At 37.8% G+C, this 20,658-nt stretch overlaps 2 protein-coding genes across 2 annotated transcripts; one reads left to right on the forward strand and one right to left on the reverse strand.

The window, feature by feature from the left end:
• The first annotated feature begins 1,327 nt into the window (after positions 1 to 1,327).
• LOC149019360 (NPL4-like protein B) lies at positions 1,328 to 10,962 on the forward strand. Its single transcript, XM_089153389.1, has 2 exons — positions 1,328 to 2,526; positions 10,318 to 10,962. The coding sequence occupies exons 1-2, from the start codon at positions 1,543 to 1,545 to the stop codon at positions 10,570 to 10,572; spliced, it is 1,239 nt and encodes a 412-aa protein (XP_089009515.1). The 5' UTR covers positions 1,328 to 1,542; the 3' UTR covers positions 10,573 to 10,962.
• A 423-nt stretch (positions 10,963 to 11,385) lies between these two features.
• LOC149019361 (putative 1-deoxy-D-xylulose-5-phosphate synthase, chloroplastic) lies at positions 11,386 to 16,055 on the reverse strand. The gene is made up of 10 exons (XM_089153388.1): positions 15,598 to 16,055; positions 15,262 to 15,390; positions 15,006 to 15,170; positions 14,738 to 14,888; positions 14,361 to 14,632; positions 14,005 to 14,278; positions 13,596 to 13,903; positions 13,000 to 13,281; positions 12,621 to 12,905; positions 11,386 to 12,508 (listed from the first exon to the last, which is right to left on the reverse strand). The coding sequence occupies exons 1-10, from the start codon at positions 15,736 to 15,738 to the stop codon at positions 12,359 to 12,361; spliced, it is 2,157 nt and encodes a 718-aa protein (XP_089009514.1). The 5' UTR covers positions 15,739 to 16,055; the 3' UTR covers positions 11,386 to 12,358.
• Between the last annotated feature and the right edge of the window lie 4,603 nt (positions 16,056 to 20,658).

Consider the following 20,658-nt stretch of genomic DNA (forward strand, 5'->3'; position numbering starts at 1 on the left):
TCTTAATTAAAGGGGAAAAAAATTGTCTTCTCCTCTCACCCGGCCCAAGGAAAAAAGAAAAAATTTCTTCCTCTTTCTGTCGATGGCCTCAACCCCACTCCTTCCTCTCCCTTCATAAAATCCAAACCGAGATTCAATATATAAGATCAAAAGGGAGTTTCTTCATGTGCGGTCTCTGTCCCTTACTCATTTTCTACACCTCTTGAAGGAGAAGCTTTAGGTTGTGGGCTCTTCAGATCGGGGGTTTGATCATATAATGGTGGAAGTGATTGTCCGTTGATCAATGCTCTTAATTCTAAAGTCCCTACTTCGTTGTATTTTGATATTGTGGATATCTCCCCTTTCTTCTTATTTTTGGTTGTAGTTTCCTTTGTTCCTAGGGTGCCCGTGCTCATTCTCTGCTGGGGCGTTCCTCGGGGGCTCGGCCTTCCCTCTTGGTTGTTGGTCTTTGTTTCGCCCTTGTCTTTCCCTCTTTGATGTGTTGGTTAAAAAAAAAACAAAAAGATTCAATATATAAGATAATAAAAAATAGACACTTCTCATTTTTAGCTTTCTTATAGTTAGTTTTTAATTTAGTGCTTTTCTTTCCTAGGTTTTATTATTGACATTCCAACTTGATGTTATCAATTTTAGAAAGTTATTTTTATTTATTTATTTATTGTCTAGTTGACATTTTCATTTTAGGAAGTATTTTTTACAAAAGAAAACATAATTTCATAATTTTTTTTTTACGAATCCAAGATGATTAGAATACAAGTGTAAACTTGGTATTTCATTTTTTTTCTTTTAAAGAAGATGGTATTGTTTTTTTTTGCTTCTTAATAATGGTAGGACAAAATAGACATTAAACATTAAACTATAACAGTCATTTAACACTATTAGAACTGAAGGGATAGTAGTAATTTTATAGAGAGTGGAGTTTTTTTAGTAATTAAAATATATAATATAATAAAGCAATAGTAATATATATTTTTTTAATATATTATCGTCTCTTTTATTTTATGCAGATAGTTTTTTATATGTTAAGAGTGATGTATTTTTTTTTTTTTTTTTTTTTTTTTTTTTTTATCCAACCACCCAACCCCCCCCTCTTTTTTTTTTTTTCCCCAATTTAACCCACCCTCTCTTCATTAAAACTTAAAAGTAGGTTGAGCCTGAAGCCGATCCCAAGACTTGGCCGAGATACTGATCCAACGGCCAAGTTAATCCCTAATTCTTCAAAAACATAATTACCTGATGCTGTCCTGATACTGATCGGACAGTCAAAGTTCGAAGCATCACATGCGGGTCCCAGCTCACTATGCTTTTCTTCTGTTGGTATCCTAACTCGAGTACCTTTACGGCTTTCCTTTCATCACCAGTTCAAGTCAGAGATGGAATCGAAGCTTTTCGTCTTCTGCAAGTTAATCGTTCCTCAAACTTTTTTAACCCTTTATAGCTAAATCTCTTATACTGATCAGCTCATACAGTTGATAAACTCGCAACCCTTTTATAGCTAGTTGGTGACTCGCTTAGACAAATTTCGAATCGAGTTTAGCAAAGATGGTTTTGATCAGAGTTCGTAGCAGAGATGGCTTAGAGCGAGTAACCCTCGATAACCCTAACATGACAGTTTCAGAGCTGAGAACCCAAATCGAGAAGCAACTGAGAGTCCCTGTGTCGAAACAAACCCTATCGAAAAACCAGAACTTGCTTCTTGCCAAAACACCAGATGATGTGCTTCGTTTTACGGACATGTCGAATCCCCAGACCTTGATTTCTTCGCTTGGAGTATCTCATGGCTCGATGATTTATTTGGCTTACGAGGGAGAAAGAACGGTCGTTGGCGCACGTATCAATCCGGCTGGATCGTTTGGGAGGAAGATGACCATGGATGATCTCATTGCAAAGCAGATGAGGGTTAGCCGCCAGGAGAAACCGCACTGTGAAGCTGTGTCTTTTGATAGAGATGCCGCCAATTCATTCCAGCATTACGTAAACGACTCGCTAGCCTTCGCAGTTAAGCGTGGAGGATTCATGTATGGGAGTGTTTCGGCAGAAGGGAAGGTTGAGGTGGATTTCATATACGAGCCTCCGCAGCAGGGCACGGAACAGAATTTGATTTTGATGAGGGATTCTAACGAGGAAAACCTTGTGGAGGCAATTGCTTTGGGATTGGGGATGAGGAAGGTAGGGTTCATATTTACTCAGACCATCGGGCAGAGTGAGAAAGGCTATACACTTTCGAATTCTGAAATCCTCCAGGCTGCTGAACTTCACGGGCAGAGTGGGCTGAAGGAGTGGGTCACTGCAGTGGTTAAACTGGAAGTCAATGAGGATGGTGGTGCTGATGTCCACTTTGAAGCTTTTCAAATGAGTGATATGTGTGTCAGGTTGTTCAAGGAAGGTTGGTTCGAGACTGATATTAAAGGAGATGCAGACCCAAAACTATCTCGGATGAAGAAAGATGTGGTTGTTGGTGTGAAGGATACCAAGGAAATTGACAATGATTTCTTCTTGGTAGTGGTTAAGATAATGGATCATCAGGTACGCTTTGGTTCTTTTACAATGCTATCTATTAGCTCCATATGATGGTCAGAAATATATACCTGCTTTTACTTCTCGTGTTTCTGTATGATTTTTTCTTTCTAAAGATTTTATCGTACCATTATCATTGTATAGTGATGAAGTTGTTCCAGCTGAAATCAGTACTGCAACTAGCCTCGCGTCCGGCTTTGGAATAGATAACTATGTACTAATGATTATTACTTGGCCAAATAGAGGCAACCATATTAAACCAAAATACTAGAAAAATCCAAGATTTTGTCCAGAGATGACTCCTCCCTCTCCAAAGTTGACGATATCATGTTAGAGGTAGAGGTAGTTGGCTTCTTTATGCAGATATTCAGGCCCTCCACTGCCTTTCCTGCTACTAATTGGGCAGTGTCTTCAGGAAAATCATCCCCAGTTCCATCCTCAATGTCCTCTAGGCTATTCCCTGTAGAGGAGGAAATTCTCTCTGATTCCTACTCTTTTGGAAGTTGATAGTCTTGGTCTGGATGGGTTGAATTGGGATGAGTTCAATGACCACCTGAGAGGTCTCAAGGACAGCTAAATAAAAGACTACATGTGTAATAGGAGCATCTCAATAATAGGACACCCTAAGATGATCATCTCATGGCTGTTGAGAACGAATCAAATCAAATGGTTCTATTTCTCAATCTTTTTGACTTGCTTCTAAGGAACCAAGGTTGTAAAGATTGAAAGACAAAAAAGTCGTTCACAATCTGTAGTTTAGAAATAGAATTCAAATGACACTTCCTCTTCTTTTCACATGATCAAGTGGAGGTATTTGCACCATTTGGATCTAAATGGGTCATTCTGGGTTGACATGAGGGTGTCAACTGGCTTATAGGATCATTTGGTTAGATCCCCTTTGGTTTCAGATCAATATAAAATCCAGACTGTACTTCTGAATAGGAAAAGCATATTGGAGGTTGAGGCCCTGAAAGGGTTTTGGCACCTCATCCTTGTGTGACATTGGAGACTGCAAATGATGGGAATCCTATCAATAAATATAAAAGAGGTGGATGCAGTCAAGAATGTCCCGAGGGTCAGCTTGGCCTTAGTGCACTTTATTTTGGCTCACCAGTGCGTTCTGCAGAGATTAGGCTTCTTCTGTTTTTGGGTTTATTGATGTAAATGGGTCTAAAATATAAGCCTATAAACTGGGAGTAATGCTAAATCATGGATTAGTAGCTAAATTCAGTGTTTGAGTCAGATTAAGAAACTTGTTAGGTGGACAGAATTCGATATTGATTTATTTTATTGAGTCTTTTAGAGTAATTAGAACTTAGAAGTCCTTTCATAAAAAAAAAATTAGAAATTTTTATAAGATCCATATATATTTAATTCATGCCCTTTCAATTAGAGATGATTTGATTAATGCATGACTCTTTGTTAAGTGCTTTAATTTTGTTGAGCAGTGCACACGTGGTGCTGTTAGCAGTGCACATGTGGTTATTCCAATTCTGATTTCTTCTCTTGTTCTCTTTTCTTTTCCAAGAGCTGCTTCTATCGTTCAAGCTGCTGTTCATTTCTATTGTTCTAGCTGTTGTTTAAGAAGATCTTCGACAACAGTAACGTTAATTATTCCAACCCCAATTCTTCTTCTTCTTCTTCCAGTCCTCTAAATCCCCACACCCAACTACTCTATATTCTTGTATACCCCAACCAACTACCCGAAGTCCCTGGAAGACTGACCACTAGTTGATGATCTATCAATCTAGAGCTAGATCACAGGAATAAGCATCACCTCTGGATCCAATCTGTCTTCCTTCGCCTCCCCAACACACTCTTGATATGAAATAAACATCCTGTCATGGAGAGAGATCTGAAGTTTTGATCCCTTCATTCACCCCTTTCTTAAAAATTAGACTCTTAGTTCACAGTTCCACTCTAGAAATCATTTAATTCAGTTCAACATGTGTCATTTTGATGACTTACTTAATTGTGACTTGACATCAGATATTTCATCAGTCGTTCCAGCTATGAACTAGATTAGATCAAAGTCAATCTAAAAGACCCTAGAATTGGTCCTTAAATCTGAAAACTGAATGATATGATCCCAACGACTTCAAAAATCAGTCATTCCAAACAGGTGGAGTCAGAATCAATCATGGCCAATTCTGATCTGAATTAGCAGATTCATTTAATGATTAGCACTTTGAATTGGAGACCAACTTGATCTCTGTTGATTCTGATCCTGAATGGGTTGGCATTGATCAGGATTGATCCCAAAAGCCCTTTAATCAGTTGTCAGCCTTATATCCAAGGTTTGAAATCTCGTTTCGGGACAATACACCAAGTTACCAAAATTTCAGCAAAACATGGTAGAACAGCATAATGTCTCAGATTATGGTTTCAGTGGGGGGTTTGGGTGGTTTTTTTAATGACCTAGTTTAAGGCCATAAAAGAACACAATGGCGATTGTTATATTTTACTAGAAGCTAACACAAATTGGTCTTACTGATTCACGCATGCCTGGTTGTATGCGGACAAAACTAGATCTTGTATTTTCACAAATTTGAACATTGATATACAAGAAAGCATCGAAATTAACATTAAAATGGAAGAACAAATACTGGGAAGTAGTCATATCTCAAATTACAATTAACAATTACAACTCTTGAAGTTCTTAAAATTTCACCTGATTTTCATTGAAATATTGAAATTTCGTTGAAATTCAGTCAGCTGACTCAATTTCATATTTCACTTTTGTTTCAGTAGGCTTGAGATGACCGAATTTGGTGAAATTTTGCCAGGTTTATTTCCATGCTTACATCTGAAAGCCACATGATCTAGTCTCAAATTCCCTAGAATTGGCAGTTCTAGAATAGCTGAGATCAGTATTGGTCACGGTGTATTGTGATCTGATTCTATTAAGGATGTTAAACTTTGAAGTGTAGGTTGATTTGGTTGCAGCTGCTCATACTAGAGTTGGGAAGAATTGGTCCCAAAATCCCTATATTCGGACCTCAAGTTTGGGAACTCAATGATACACTCCCAAAAACTCAAAATCAATCATTCTAGATTGAATGGAATTTGAATCATTAGAATTGATGGATTTGATGAAGAGTTTTAAGATCAGAAGTTAAACATCATGGGTTTTAAATTTGAGGGCCGATTCTAGGGTTTTTGGGTCCAATTCTGACCTAAGCCCGGATCAGAATTCAGCAAAAGGCTGATTGATTTAAAATCCTTATCCAATTGTTTGAAATGGATTGAAATAGGTAATGATCAATCCTAAATCTAAGTGTTCTGAAGTGGCCAATTCTCAAGTATCTGGTACTGTATTGGTAGGTTTCCAGAATTTTGGGCCTACTCTAAGATGTTGAGCTTTTAGATAACAGTTTTGATCTGGAGTCAGTGGGACCAATCCAATATGCCTCAAGTTTAAAATCCTTATTCAAGTCGGTAAATTCTGAATGAAATTTGCTATGACTAATCCCGATGCTGATTGTGAATTGTGATTACAAGTTCACAATTCTTGGTCAGATCAGTCAACTCGGATTGGATTTGAACCTTCGGGTTGATCATGATTTTGGTAGTTCCAGATGTAATGGAGAAGGGTTTCAACTGTAAACCAGTCCATAGTAGTATCAGTGACATGTTGCAACAGAACAAAATAGCTATAAACCAGAACTACTAACTTAGGAGATAGGAATCAAACCAGGGAACGATGTCAAATTGCAGGTCAAGTGGAGATAGAAGTGAAGGATGCTAGACTCTAAATTGCAGCCAATTTCATGGCCAAAAAGTGAGATCTGAAGTGAATGCAAAATTAGATGTTAATGGAATATCATTCAACAAGTCCTAAGTTTCAGCTACAAAGTGAACCAAGTATCAGCTTTGCTGCAGGTTTGGTCCAGTTCTGATGGGCAGAAAAATAATAAGGGCTAGGATCAAGTACCCTTCTTGAGTGGCTGATACAAGCCTCCAAAGGCTGCAGGAACAAAGATCAAGCTCCAAAGAATGTTGGATCGAATGATCGAATACTGCCGGCAGCAGCAGATAAACGGATATGCAGGAGTGCCCAAGATCTTCATCACGATCCATTTCCATAACTCTAAATTCTCTTTATCAATTTGTTTCACCCAAATGATTTACCCAAATTGCTTCCCATGCCCAAGCATAGACTTCCCTTCCCTTCCAGTTAATTTTAGGTAAAGACTGATCACCCCACCACTTCCCACATAATTTTGTTAAAAACCCTTCCTAGGGTCCTCCCATGATTTCTTTAGAGATGCACAAACATCTCAAACCTTCACCAGCCCAACTTAAACTATATATCTCTTCTCCTTTTGCATCCAAACCACCCATAGGATATCCAGAATTTTTGAGCCATCTCAAAGTGAACCCAAACCCTCCCATAGAATTTTAGAATTACTTGCTGGAAGATTCTGGGCGAACCCTAAATTTTTGGGAATTCACAGTAACCCCAACCCTAAAATGGGGTTCACATAATTGGAAAAGGATACAATTGCTGCTGCTTCTTTATTTATTTGAGATTACTTCTGTACTAGGTCTGAATATTGGTTTTGGTGGATTAACATTTCTGCTGTTTTAGTTGGGGACAGTTCGAAATTTGTTGATATTCTTGTTGTTTTACTTGGGGACTGTTTGAAATTCTGTTTTGAAGAGATTCCTACTGCTGCCAGAGTGTTTCAGACCTAATATTCTTATGACTTAAGTTTTTTTGGTTGATTGGCAAAGAGACTTGGGTTGGCCTGGTTTAGGCTGAGCAATTTTTTTGCTTCTACAGTTTGGGCCAAGTCTATTATTTGGCCCAAACAGGTTAGAAGATCCCCTTTTGCCAGCCTAGATCCCTCACGCCCAACACTGCTGTGAGCCACTCAAACTGCTCTCTGTACTTGCCTACAATTCCTGTCTGCCTAGGAGCATAGTTTGAAGTTTCGTCTTGTCTCGGTGTCTCAGCCAGCTGTGTCCATTATCTGGCCCAAACAGGTTGCAAGATCCCTTTTGCTAGTGTAGATCCCTGACAGTTGTCATTGCTGTGAGCCACTCAGACCAATCCTGTACTTGGCTACAAGTTATGTTTGCCTGAGAGCAGTGATCGAAATTACGTCTCATCTCAGTGTCTTAACCTGGTCGAGACCCTGAGATATCGATTTTGGCAAAATATGGTACAGCATTGTACCATGTTTCAGTTGCATGTTTCAGCGTATGCGGACAAAACTGGATTATGTATTTTCACTATTCTAAACATGGATATACAAGAAAACATTGAAACTTTTACTAGAATGCAAGAATAAATATGGAGTAGTAATCAAATCTCAATTACAGTTTACAATTGCAAACCATTGAAATTCTTGAAATTTCATTGAAGTACCAAAATTCCGTTGAAATTTCATTGGAATCCAGTCAATTGACTCAATTTCGTTTTGGACCATCTTTTGTCTTGGTAGGCTCAAGACAACTGAAAAACTTTGCAAAATTAGTACCATGGCTGAGAGACCAACTCCTCGTGAGTTGTTTTAATTTGCGGAACTGAACTGTTTCATCATTTCTTCCTTGAGTTCTCTCCACGACCTAAGGGGGTGCACTGAGTTCCCTGAAATTAAAACTGTAGCCAATCCAGCGCTGCACTGTTGAAACAAATGTTGCAGTCATTCACTCCTCTCATACACCACAAACAGTGAAGTAGTGTTCAGCGCGAGCTACCCACGCCATGGGATCTTCTCCCAAAGTCCCCGGTAATTCCAGCCATTGCTGGTAAGCCTCCCTTGACTCCCTTCTCCGACATTCTGCCCCAATTCTTCCACCCTTCCGCTTCTAGACGACCCTCCATACAGCGACTGATGCTGCTTGCCACTATGCACTGCCTAACTCCTCCATGACCTCGAATTGATCTCTATCAACCTTCCCCTAGTCTCCTTCATGGAACATCTCATTTCTTCCATAAAAGTTTCAGAGCACTGCCAACCAATCTCTACCTGCTGAATTAATGTTCCAAATTCTGATTCAAGTGCTGAAACCTGCTCTTGCAGGTCCTGAACTCCTTGCAAATTCTAAACTGCCTTCTCCATTTCCTCTACTCTTACCACCTATCCTCGTGTTCACCATTCTGTTAGGATCTAATGTGCTTTGAAGTGCTTATCGCTTTGAAGCCACTGCGATAAGCACTTCAAACCCAACACAGCAGATTTGCAAAAGAGAGAAAATAAGATGCCAAACAGCAAGAAAATTCCCATAGACCAGAGCCTTCAACATTGAACCTGCTAGCAGCAAAACACCAACTCCTTTTTAGCCATCCTTGAACCACTTCTCTGCCTAAATCAGAACTGCCTAACTTGAACTCCCCCATCACCCCTAACCACATCCTTCTACCTATGTCCTTATTTCCTTCTCTTGGGTAACTTCTGCTGGCCACCCTAGTGTCTAGCCCATCGAATGTACACTCTTGTAACCAGTGGTCTATCAGTGTCAAAGAGTTTGGCATTACGTCAATGTAAAAATGTAATAGTCAGACGTGTCAGTTTTGTCACTATGAACAGCTGACGAATAGGATAACATGAAAACAGATGCAATAGACTTCCATTATTTGGAGGGAAAAAGAAGGCAAGATTCTAGCCTGGTTTTATTGGTTCTGCACAGTGGCTTGTTTATTGAGATGTCGTTTTCAAATTGTCAGTAATTTTCCCCCCCAAATATTTATGTTATAGGATAAAATTCAATACTTACAGGGAATCATTATTTTACCCTTCAACTGATTCCATTTCTTAAATAATGAGACACTAGCAGAGGAGTGTGATCCTCCCTAATTCTTTCAGCGTATGGGAGTCTAGGAACTATTAGACTCTGATGGTATTGTATGGCATGGTATCATAAGGAAATAATATAGAATAGCTGTAATCCTTTCTGAACTCTTCCAATGTGTGAATTCTTCATGAAGAAGTTTGAGCCGTATGCATCTTCTGTTTAAATGGCTGTATGCCCCTTTTACATTAACTTCACCAAGTTCTGACTAACATTTTGGCTTCATGGTCACTAATCTTCTCAAAACCAGAAAAATCATTGATTGAAGTGAAAAAAATAGAACTCTTATTATTATTTGGTTCTAAAACCTGCATGTGTTTGGAATGTCAGGATTCTTTATTTGCAATGTATGATTCATGATGCCAATTCCTGCTGCTCCCACTCTATTCCCTCTTCCTTTCTTCCCCCCCCCCCCCCCCCGGTTGTTTTTTCTGGGGGAGAGGGTGGTTTGTTTGATGATTCATAAATCAATTGCAATAATGTGGGCATACATTTATTATTTTGAAACTCCAGATTCTTAAAATTCTTGACTATATTGAAAGATTTTGGGGTTGTTTTTATGAACTCCCTGGATTTTTGTTTGCTGTAGAAGAATCAGTCTTTTTTTTTTTTTTTTTTTTTTTTTAATTAAAATTTTATTATTTGAGGTGTCAACTTCTTGGGTTTTGTCAGCTCAAAATGATGGATATTGTTCTTCTTAACTTAAGTCAATATGTCCACCCTGCACACCCAATGTGTATTGCTTGTATTTCAATTTGACCTCCACAATAAGAAAATATTGAAGAACATTTTGTTTCTCAATGGTTAATATTGAGTAATTGTCATCAATTTTAGCTTCTGCAGTGAATATGTTTTGTTTACAGTCATGTCCCTCTTCAGTTCGTCTTTGGTTGCATTAGTAGTAACTTGATGGAGTTGCATTAGTTGCACATGAGATTATCTTTTCAAATCTCAGATTGTTTTCGTAATGTTGCTTATATGAATTTTATACTAATGCAGGGGCCACTGTCATCAACCTTCCCAGTTGAGAACAGGAATACCGCAGTAACGATGAGGGCACTGAAGAATCACCTGGATCGGGCAAAGAACCTCTCATTTGTGAAACGAATTTCAGATTTTCACTTGCTGCTGTTTGTGGCCAAGTATTTAGACATCAGTTCCGATGTTCCTGCATTGGCTGAATGTGTACAGGCACAGACAACAGTTCCTGAAGGATACCAGCTCCTAATAGAGTCCATGGCCAGTGCTTCTTAATCATGATTCACATGTTTGAAGGACCTTTATTTCAGCTGAATCTCTAAGCAGCATGCATCAGAGTTTGGCTCAATGAACCAGTCTCCATTAACCCAGCTCCATGCACACAATCAAAATTGTGGTTTGACTCTGCATTTAATTATCGTAGCAAATGGTTTGTATTCTGTAATTTTATCAGAATATTTATGTTTATAAAAATATATGTTTTAATCATCATTAAGCTTACCCAGCGATGGTTATCATCTTCCAAGAGGGCTTCAGTTTGAATTCAAAAGGATGTATGATCGGTCTGTGCAACGAATGGGATTGGTTCCTTTCCATTTTGTATGGACTGCATCTGGTTGAAAGTTGTATTTAATAAAACTTAGTTAAAGCAAAAATAAAATGAAAATGCATTTGTTACTAACACTGATATTACAAAATTATTCAGGGCTTTTTTGATATCAATTCTCTTTCTCATTGCCTGACATTTTATGTATTTTTAATGTATTTGGTGTTCATTTTAACTCTTATTTTTGTTTAAAAGAATAGAAAAACTTCCAAAAATTGGGAATAGGTTTTCGTCTAGGCTAAAAAACTCTATTTTATTCATTTTTGTTCAAGTTACTAAAATCCGAATGCAAATTTGAAGATATAATATATATATATACACTCTTGTCATATGTATATCTTATTGTTTCAATCTATTTTCAATTTTTGTAATTTTTTATTTTAACATACGAAACTTATTTTCATTACATAATTTATCATGCACAAAAGTTACCAAACTATTTATCATTGACCAAAAGGGGATTCTTATATTCATTTCTTTTAAATCAACAAAATAGAGAAGGAGAATTGATACCAAAAGGCCCTGCAGAGAAATGCTTTCTTTGCTTTTCAACCAAAATTACCAAAGCTCATAGAAATGTCCACCTAGGAAGTCTACTTCATTTTTAGTTACACCTGATTGAATATCTGTAGCAATATTAATCATCCGTTCTGAGAAAAAGTAATGCTATTTTTTATCTTTGTATATCCATCCAAATGCAGCCAAAGCATCACCATGCATTATGCCATTACAGCAAGGCCAACATTTAACTTGGTATTGTCTAAAAGACACTTTGAAGGTGGATTTGCATATCATGTAACTTTCTTTTGATGCTTACATGTCTTAGATTTTATTCTCATTTCTTCTTCTTTTGTAGATTCTTATGATCTTATTCTAAAAAGATTTTTAAATGTAGGGCAAAAGAGATTTCTAAAAATTTTTTGAAAATGATTTATTATCTTATCAGTTTCAAGAGGCTGTCAATGTTTCAGCACTTCCATAAAAATATCCATTATGTGATGAGATGGCTTCTACTGTTTACAAGAAAATTTTGTGCTAAGCAAAGAGGGCACGATATCTAAGATTACATGAAGATCCCTCAGGTTTTTGAATCAAAACAAGACTTACATTTGACACAATCATGTTCATACTAATTACATAGTTCCCTAGTTCCCAGTAAAATTCGAAAATTTTGATTTCCTTTGATTTCTCTTACGACCCAACAGAGCCCAAGGATGCTCCTTGCATATGCTTATATAGGAACTGATGGGACCTCAACAGTGATTGTTGTCCCTTTCTCAAGTTCACATATTTTCTCCAGGTATGCATCCTGGAGCCTGAGAATCTGGATTAGTTCCTATGTTGCTGAACTCACTTTTCTACAGACTGAATTTAACTACATTGATAATCAATGACAACGTATGGTACTACTTTACATTGGGTGGACAACCACCACATAATTTTTTTTTAACTTCTCTATGACATTACCTCGAGGGCCTCTCTGTTTAGTCCAAGGATGTTGAATACAGTAGCAGCAATATGAGATGGTGTGAGACCGGCTTCGGCCATCTGATCAGCCGGTGATCCATGGTCAATATACCGATCAGGAAGAACTAATGGCCTCCACTGCAAAAGAGTTTCAAACTGGAAGTTAGTATTCTTGATTCCATTTCTCACATACACAAATATAATGTAGGGTATATTTCACAATACAAAACTAAATCATGTAGAATCATACCTTTGTTGTTCCATCAAGAAGCCTATTTAGGGCCAAGGACTGGGCAACATGAGACCCAAAGCCTCCAATTGATCCCTCTTCCACTGTAATTAGAAATTCATGTGATTTAGCAAGGCTGCGAATGAGGTCTTGGTCAAGCGGCTTGCAGAAGCGCGCATCTGCTACTGTCAACCGTATGTCATGGTGTAGAACTAAAGCAGCAGCAGCTAAACAACTTTGAACTGCTGTTCCATAGCCCAAAAGTGCCACTCTCTCGCCCTCCAACAATATCCGGCCTTTGCCAACCTTAGGGAAAACAAAAAAGAAATCAGTGTCTATTCCATGGTGCTTATGAGACCTTCCCAATGTCGGGTATAATCACAGGCTGTTGCAAGATTACCTCCAGGGGGATACCCCTGTTTCCTGGTGGCAGCTGAACTCCAATTCCATTTCCTCTTGGGTATCGGAAGCAACTGGGCCGATCATCTATGGCAGCAGCAGTCGCAACCATATGGAAGAGTTCTGCCTCATCTGATGGAGCCATCACTACCATGTTCGGGAGGCACGCCATATAAGTGACGTCGAATGATCCACAATGAGTGGGACCATCTGCGCCAACCAATCCAGCTCTGTCCATTGCAAACCTTACTGGTAGTTTCTGCAAATCCACATCATGCACAACCTGCAGAATGGAAAATGTTCTTAGCTTTCCAATATCAACATTGTTTGGCTAAGTATCATGTTCACTAAATGGATAGTAGCTACAATTATTAACAAGAATCAAGTTTCCTTCTTCCAAGGCTATTTCCATGTCATAATTGAAACTCCCACCTCTTATTGTACAAGTTGAAAATAGTTCCTCATGCTAATCCAGAGGGTTAGATGTCCTATGTGAAATTCCCTCTTCACCATGGTTGTCAAGAACCTCACTCTGATTGATAATGAATATAGGCCATTATAATAAGCAAGGGAAGAATATGAGGCACTGAGAGCAACCTGATCATAAGCCCTCTGTAGGAAAGACGAGTAGATAGCACAAAATGGTTTAAGGCCTTCACAAGCAAGACCAGCAGCAAAAGTGACACCATGTTGCTCTGCAATCCCAACATCAAAACATCTTGTCGGGAAGCGGCGATGGAATAGATTGAGGCCTGTCCCTCCTCCCATTGCAGCATGTATGGCAACAATGTCTTTGTCAACTTCTGCTTCTGCAATCAAAGCCTCTGCAAAATATGTTGTGTACGATTGAGTAGGAACAGGAGCTTTGAATTGCTTGCCAGTAGCTGGATCAAACTTTGCAACACCTGCAAAAAGACAATCAATAGATTGATCTTATATTATTTTCTTAATCCGTGATTCTCAGATGGAGCTACTTCATCCACCAGAGTATAAAGTTTGAATTTACCATGGTACTTGTCTGCAGCTTTCTCAGCATATGGATAACCTCGACCTTTCTCGGTAATGACATGGATGAGGACAGGGCCTCTTGTCCGGGTGCTTTTGACTTCCTTGAGAATAGCTATCAGATCATCTATGTTGTGGCCATCAACTGGTCCAATATAATAGAGACCAAGCTCCTCGAATAGTGTTGAACCAGATCCACTGATCATCCCACGGGCATATTCATCAACTTTGGCTGCCAGTTCATGCATTGATCCCCCGATCTGCTTCGTCACTCCCTGCAGCAACCACACTTGCAATAAAAACCAGGTACAAATTGTGATCAAAACTGTTAGGATTGATCTTATTAAGTGTTTGTACCTTGGCAACCTCTCTCAGCTCTCTAAGGGGCCTACTAGACTGCAGCCTACTAAGAGCACTGCTCAGAGCTCCTACAGGTGGAACAGGGCCATCTAGAGTAGCAGTCGGTAAGGAAACCTGTTTGTTATCATTGAGTATCACAATCATATCCGAGTCTAAATACCCAGCATTGTTCATTGCCTCATAAGCTTGCCCTGCAGTCATGGCACCATCTCCTATGACAGCAATCACATTGTTTTTTCTGCCCTTCAGATCCCTTCCAACAGCCATTCCTGCTTGACCAAAACATCCCAACAATTCAGAATGTTGAACTGGTTCAGTAGCCATTTCACTAGAGAACTATCAAATTTGAAACAGAGGAAAGTACAGCCATATACCCAAGGCAGCTGAGATACTGGTTGAACTATGACCAGCACCAAAGGCATCATATTCGCTCTCAGAACGTTTAGTGAATCCGGACAACCCATTCGTCTGGCGTATTGTTTGCATCTTATCTCTTCTCCCCGTGAGGATCTTGTGAGGGTATGCCTGCAGAATCAAAAGGGCAAGAAGTAGAACTTATGAATTGCAACTGAGACATGAATTGACATCCATAACAGCTCTAAACAGAATCAAAACCAGCAACAGAAGAGCCTTGATAAGTACCTGGTGACCCACATCCCAGAGTAACTTATCCTGTGGAGCATTGAAGACATAATGAAGAGCCACAGTAAGCTCCACCACTCCAAGGCTTGAACCCAGGTGGCCTCCAGTTGTAGAGACGTTGAAAATGACATCTGAACGTAGCTCATCAGCCAGTTGTTTAAGTTCCTGAATCGGCAGATGATACAAGGATGTAGACAAGGCAAGTTCATGCAACTAAAAGAATAAATTGGCATCAGTTTATCACTCATGAATTTACCTTAACTGAGAGATTTTTCATGTGGATTGGATAGTTGATAGTGTCCAAAAGAGGAGTTGGTGGTCTCTGGGAGTGATACTCCCCCTTATCTGATAGTGATGCACAGACACCTCTGGTCCTTTTCTTGGCCTGCATCAAAATCATAACAGAACCATCCAATTAATTAACCACAGAACCAAAATATCTTGATGGGTCTGTGAATTTCAAACTATCTGATACCCACAAGAAAGGTCCATCTGAAAGAAACTTTCAGAATTAGACAAAATAGACAAAACCCAGTTCTTAACTAGCATTCTAACATATCGTGAAGTCCTAACAGATAACGAAATTTCAAACCTGCGGGAGTCGGCTCTGGTATTGGTTCTGCAGATCTGCTACCCAGCACAGATGATGTAAACTCGAAATGGGTTTCAGGGAATCAACAACACTTGCATCTCTGAGCAAATAACCAGGAAAAGAAAACGATGACAGAGCCATTTGGAAATGTAATAGCTCTCCACTAACAAAGAAAGCTAAAAGCAAAGAGATAAGTGGAGATTTCTGGGTGAGAAGATGAAATGGGGCTCTCTGGTTGTTCCCTTCTTTAAGTACTCTGGAGATGGTGGTGGTGGAAAGAGGCCCAAAGGGGTTGAAAAAATTGATACAAACAAAGTGGAGACAGAGTGTAGTGTACTAGTGTTGTTGAAACCTGTGTGGTTGATCTGAATCGCCCAAGCGAGGAGCAGAGACGCAAGCACCAACTAGGCCCGTATAATGGCTCTCCTCCTCCAAAAAATGGTCCCTTTCTTCTCAGTGCCATTACCATTTCGACCAAAGCAATTGCAAAAAAGTGGCAACTCTTTGTCCCAATTGGCCCACGTCATTGGATATCATGTATGGTTAGGATAAAGATATATATCAGATTTCTTCTTTTTTTCTTTCTTTCTTTCCCAAAAAAATTACCCCATACGAAATTTGTTCTATCCGATAATGACACCCATTGGTTGAATAATATAATGCTTGTGGGTGTCGGTTGGTCGGTTTGATTTGATTCTGAATCTGTTCTCTGACTTTCTCTGCTTTTGTGGAATTGACATTAAATGTAAGAAGTGATTTCATTGATCTAACTTTTCAATGTTGAAGAGAAAAGATCTGTTTTTATTTGATTTAGTTTTGATACTAGTTTTGTATCGATTTTCTTGGATGGGTTCTTATGTTTCATGTCATCAATTTTGTTTGGTTAATTTAATCTAGTTTTTGTATGACAAAAATGACTTAATTAGTGAACCTACTTTTAGTAGGTGATAATAGCTTCGTAGAGATAATAAATCTAAAGAGGTCTTACGTTTGAATTTTATTCTAACATTTTCACCAAAAATTACAAGTATTTTTTTTGGGTGAAATATGTGACTTGGCTCCTTGAAAAGCTAGAAATCAACTAAAAATGTTGCCTTTTCTTAAGGTGTGAGTGAAGCTTATGTTCTCAAATCCCAAGGCTAGAGTTTTGCTATCTTCGCAGTGTCTTGCAATAGGTTGATAACTAGCAAATTATCCCCTTATATAATGATGTTTGATATCTTACACCCATATTAGTGCTTTTAGCTTCCAATGCTGAAAGAGTGCCACACCCTTCGTAAAAGCAACCAAGCATTCTCCCTAGATGATTACAAACAATTCTCCAAATCCAACTACTAAATTGTTGCTACCCATGGTGATCGAAGATCCATCAATGTTGATTTTGAGCCACCCCACCTGTGGAGGTATCCACTTGATGTTTCTGTGATCCATTTGTTGCACCTTTTTTGGCAAAACATTGAAAATGTCATTGGTGTAAAAAGATGCTTGGTGAGCCAAGTACCAAGGGTGTTGAGTGCGTTGATTGTGGATAACACTGTTACAATTCAACCATAGAAACCAGAGACTATGAAGATGCAGTAAAAGGCAAGTCTGAGTAGCAGAGTTACTTGTCCTCTGTTCAATGAGATGTCACAATTAGGCTTTCCAACCTTGTAATATGTTTTTTTGGATATGAGGTTCATCTGGGCCAATTTGCGTGCACCACGATTACATTCTCAAGGGGAGCTTTTATATAATTAATGCCGCCGAATGGGTGTGAACCCAAGACCTCCCCTAAGGAGGTTGGACCTTTAACAACTTTACTAACCTATCATTGGCAACCTTGTAATATGTTATTCACCCTTTAGATCAATGTTTCACAGTGTTTTCTTTTTAGTTTACCAGTGACTAGGGGGATGCCAAAATAGATGTCCAAAGCCAATGAAGGGAGTTATGTGAAAATTACAAGTTTCATATGGAGATTATATGTGAAGTAAGGTTGTTCATCCATATACGCCATGTATGATTTATCGAAATCAAAACCGTACCACTTATGCCAAACTATACTATTTGGTTTTCAATAATACATGCCTATATTATGCCAAACTATATTATTTGGTATATCTATATGACATACTTAAACTGGTTGGTATATTGGGTACTTTACTTCAAGGATTACTAAAGTGTACATTTAGTTTTGGACCTAGGAAGATGGATTACCACTCCATGGCTCCTAATTCCTGTAATGAGGGCCCATAGCTTTCTTTGGCTTAATCAATAATCATACTAAATAGCGGAGACATGGGTTCAACCATGGCGGATAAAATCATACTATTATTTAAAACTAAAAGCATGGAGCCAAAGAACATGACTTCATTTATACTTAAAATACCTTTAAATGTTGTTACTAGTTTCTTGATTTACCTTTTGACACTTTTTAATATAGTTTAGTATAATGACTGTAATCCTTTGCCCTTTATTTTTTTCTATTCCTTCCCTTAGATAGTAGCTAGATAAATACTTATTACAATAACTGTACTATTATACTAAAAAAATAATTACATATTTTTATGGGTTCAATAATTAAAGTACACTTAATGTTTAATACAAATCTTTTCAATTAAAAAGATGAAATCTGTCTAAAATTTTTTCCCCCTGAGTAAAAGAAACTTGTTCAAGTTTGGTCTAATAATATCCAATGTAAAAATGAATTATATTAATAATTTAATACATCATTTTTTCGAATATAATTCATATTTAAGTAAACACCAATACATGCAAGTGTATGTGTACTCTGACTAGTTTATTTTTAAAAATATAACTTGAATACGTATAACATTTCTTAGAACTATGGCTTCGCCTATTGCATCAATGATTTACAAACTCTTAAACTTTATATTTTGAGGTGTTGATCTTTGTCAACTAAATCAATAGCTCTATAAGTACAGTGATGGGTGGTTGAGGGTAGAAGAAGAGTGAGTCATTCCAAATAGTAGAGTAACTTAGGGTTTTTCTTTTTTTTTGGTAGAAACTTAGGGTTTTTCTGTTCAAGGTATTTTTGCGTTGTAAAATTTTTTTTTTATTTGCTTGCATTAGCATTTAAATGTCATTTCTTCTTTTTTTTTTTTTTTTTTTTGTTGCCAACTCCAGTTCCAAGGCTTTGCCTTGTTTAACTGTCATTTCTAATAGTAAGGACTAATAAATTGAATATCTAGAAAGGTGGCATTGATTTTAGGGACATCTCAAGGGCCAAAAATAAAAAATATTAATAACAAAAACTAGTACTTTTCATCTGATCCTTGAGTTGTGATCCAAGTCATTTTAGTCCCAAAAAGACAAACTTTATGTTTGCCCCATCATTGGTATCCAAAAATGCCAATTAAGTGCCAAAGGTGGTATGTTAAAGCGGTTAAAGATCCAACTTCTCTAAGGGAGGCCTTGGGTTCGCACCCACTCGGCGGCATTAATATAAAAAAGCTCCCTTGAGGATGTAAATCGTGGTGCGCGCAAGCTGGCCCGGATGAACCTCATATTAAAAAAAAAAAATGCCAATTAAGTACATTTGGTTTTTCATGACCAAAATACTTTTATACATTTTTTATTAATTTTTTGATCTCTAACATTAACCGGCCATTTTTCATGTGTTAGAAAGCAATTTTCATATAAAAAAAAGATAGAAAGAGCTACTTGCCACAAAGTAGGCCTAGTAAGATAAGAGCAAATCATGAACCCAAAAGAATAGATTCAATTCAAGTTAAGTCAGGTCCAATCTTACTCGATAAGGCGATGGATTGAGAGATTGACAGTGCTATTATGTTCATTCCACCGAAAATTAGATTCGCACAAGATATATTAATCCAACGATACCATTATAACCAACCACACACACACACACAAAAGAGACTAAGGTACACTTGTAATTATAATTTTTTACATTTAAGAGTTACTAAGATTTTAAATTTACAAAATCATGCCCTTAATTTAAACTAATGAAATTCCTTAAAATGTAAGAAAATGTTCCCATATAAGAAAAAGAGGGAAAAGGAGAAATGATGAAGGGTTACTTCAAGAAGGCAACAGTATCCTCTTTATTTCTGCCTCCAAAGTTGCCAAACTATGTGAGGGTTTGGAGGTTCATTTTCATTAACTCCTTCCAATAACTAAGCAGAGAAATCTAAGGTAAGAGTTTTGATAGACAAGACATGGCAGCTCTTTTTCTGCTGCTCGATTCTACTTGGTGAAGCCTTGAAGAACCACAGTTTAAAAAAATTATATAATTCTCTTAGTTTTTTTAGTTTTTATATTAATTCACTTAAAATTTTCAATTTTTTCTCTTCTCACATGTGAAATATCACTATTTGGCCCCTTAATATTGAGAACGATTTTTAAAGGTAAAATAGTGGGTATAAATGTCATTTCTAATTAAAAACTAAATCTTCAATTTTTATTTATTCTCCCTTCTCTTCTCTCTCATCTTTTCTTCCTATCTATTCTCTTCTCTTTCTATGAGTTAAAGAAAAATTTTGAAAATGTCATTCCTAAGAAGAAACAGGCCCTAATGTAATAAAATAATTCATAGGTAGGATCCCAATGATTCTTGTAAAGGCCAACACAATATGTGTGGGAAAAAAAAAAAACATTAGTGCTTCTCTAATGGAAAGGTTATCTGGACTTTCATTTTTCGGCCTCGATGTTGAATCCTGGTTCCGCCCCTGCAGAAACTTTCTTCTTTTACCCTATATTCTTCATAGCTTACTTCTCAAGCTAAAGTCTAAGATATTGACTTTTAGATATTGGGAGAACTGAAAATTTTGAACAAAATAAATGTCAAAAGAATCCAAAGGAAAAAACAAGAATCCATGCTTCATTGATCATCACACTCTCCCATTGAGCACTAACATATGCCATGTTAAAGAATTCTTGTTGAGTTCGTAGGTCCAAGAGGATGCGAGGCTTTTCGCATACAGGGAGGTCGAAAAGGATTGCTTCAGGTGTTCCTCATCAGCCTTGTAGAAGTCTTTAGCCGTATTGCATGGATTGGGAGATCTCTGTAGAATGATTTCTTGCACTTCTCCTGTGAAA

This window comes from Hakea prostrata, chromosome 4 (genome assembly GCF_041222555.1).
Source record: "Hakea prostrata isolate BN-2017 chromosome 4, UWA_Hpros_2, whole genome shotgun sequence".
NCBI lineage: Eukaryota > Viridiplantae > Streptophyta > Magnoliopsida > Proteales > Proteaceae > Hakea > Hakea prostrata.

Coding starts and splice junctions, on each gene's coding strand:
- LOC149019360 (XM_089153389.1), top strand. CDS start 1,543: ATGGTTTTGATCAGAGTTCGTAGCAGAGATGGCTTAGAGCGAGTAACC. Junction 2,527..10,317: donor TTAAGATAATGGATCATCAG/GTACGCTTTGGT, acceptor ATACTAATGCAG/GGGCCACTGTCATCAACCTT.
- LOC149019361 (XM_089153388.1), bottom strand. CDS start 15,738: ATGGCTCTGTCATCGTTTTCTTTTCCTGGTTATTTGCTCAGAGATGCA. Junction 15,391..15,597: donor ACCAGAGCCGACTCCCGCAG/GTTTGAAATTTC, acceptor ATTTTGATGCAG/GCCAAGAAAAGGACCAGAGG. Junction 13,904..14,004: donor AGCTGCAGACAAGTACCATG/GTAAATTCAAAC, acceptor GTCTTTTTGCAG/GTGTTGCAAAGTTTGATCCA.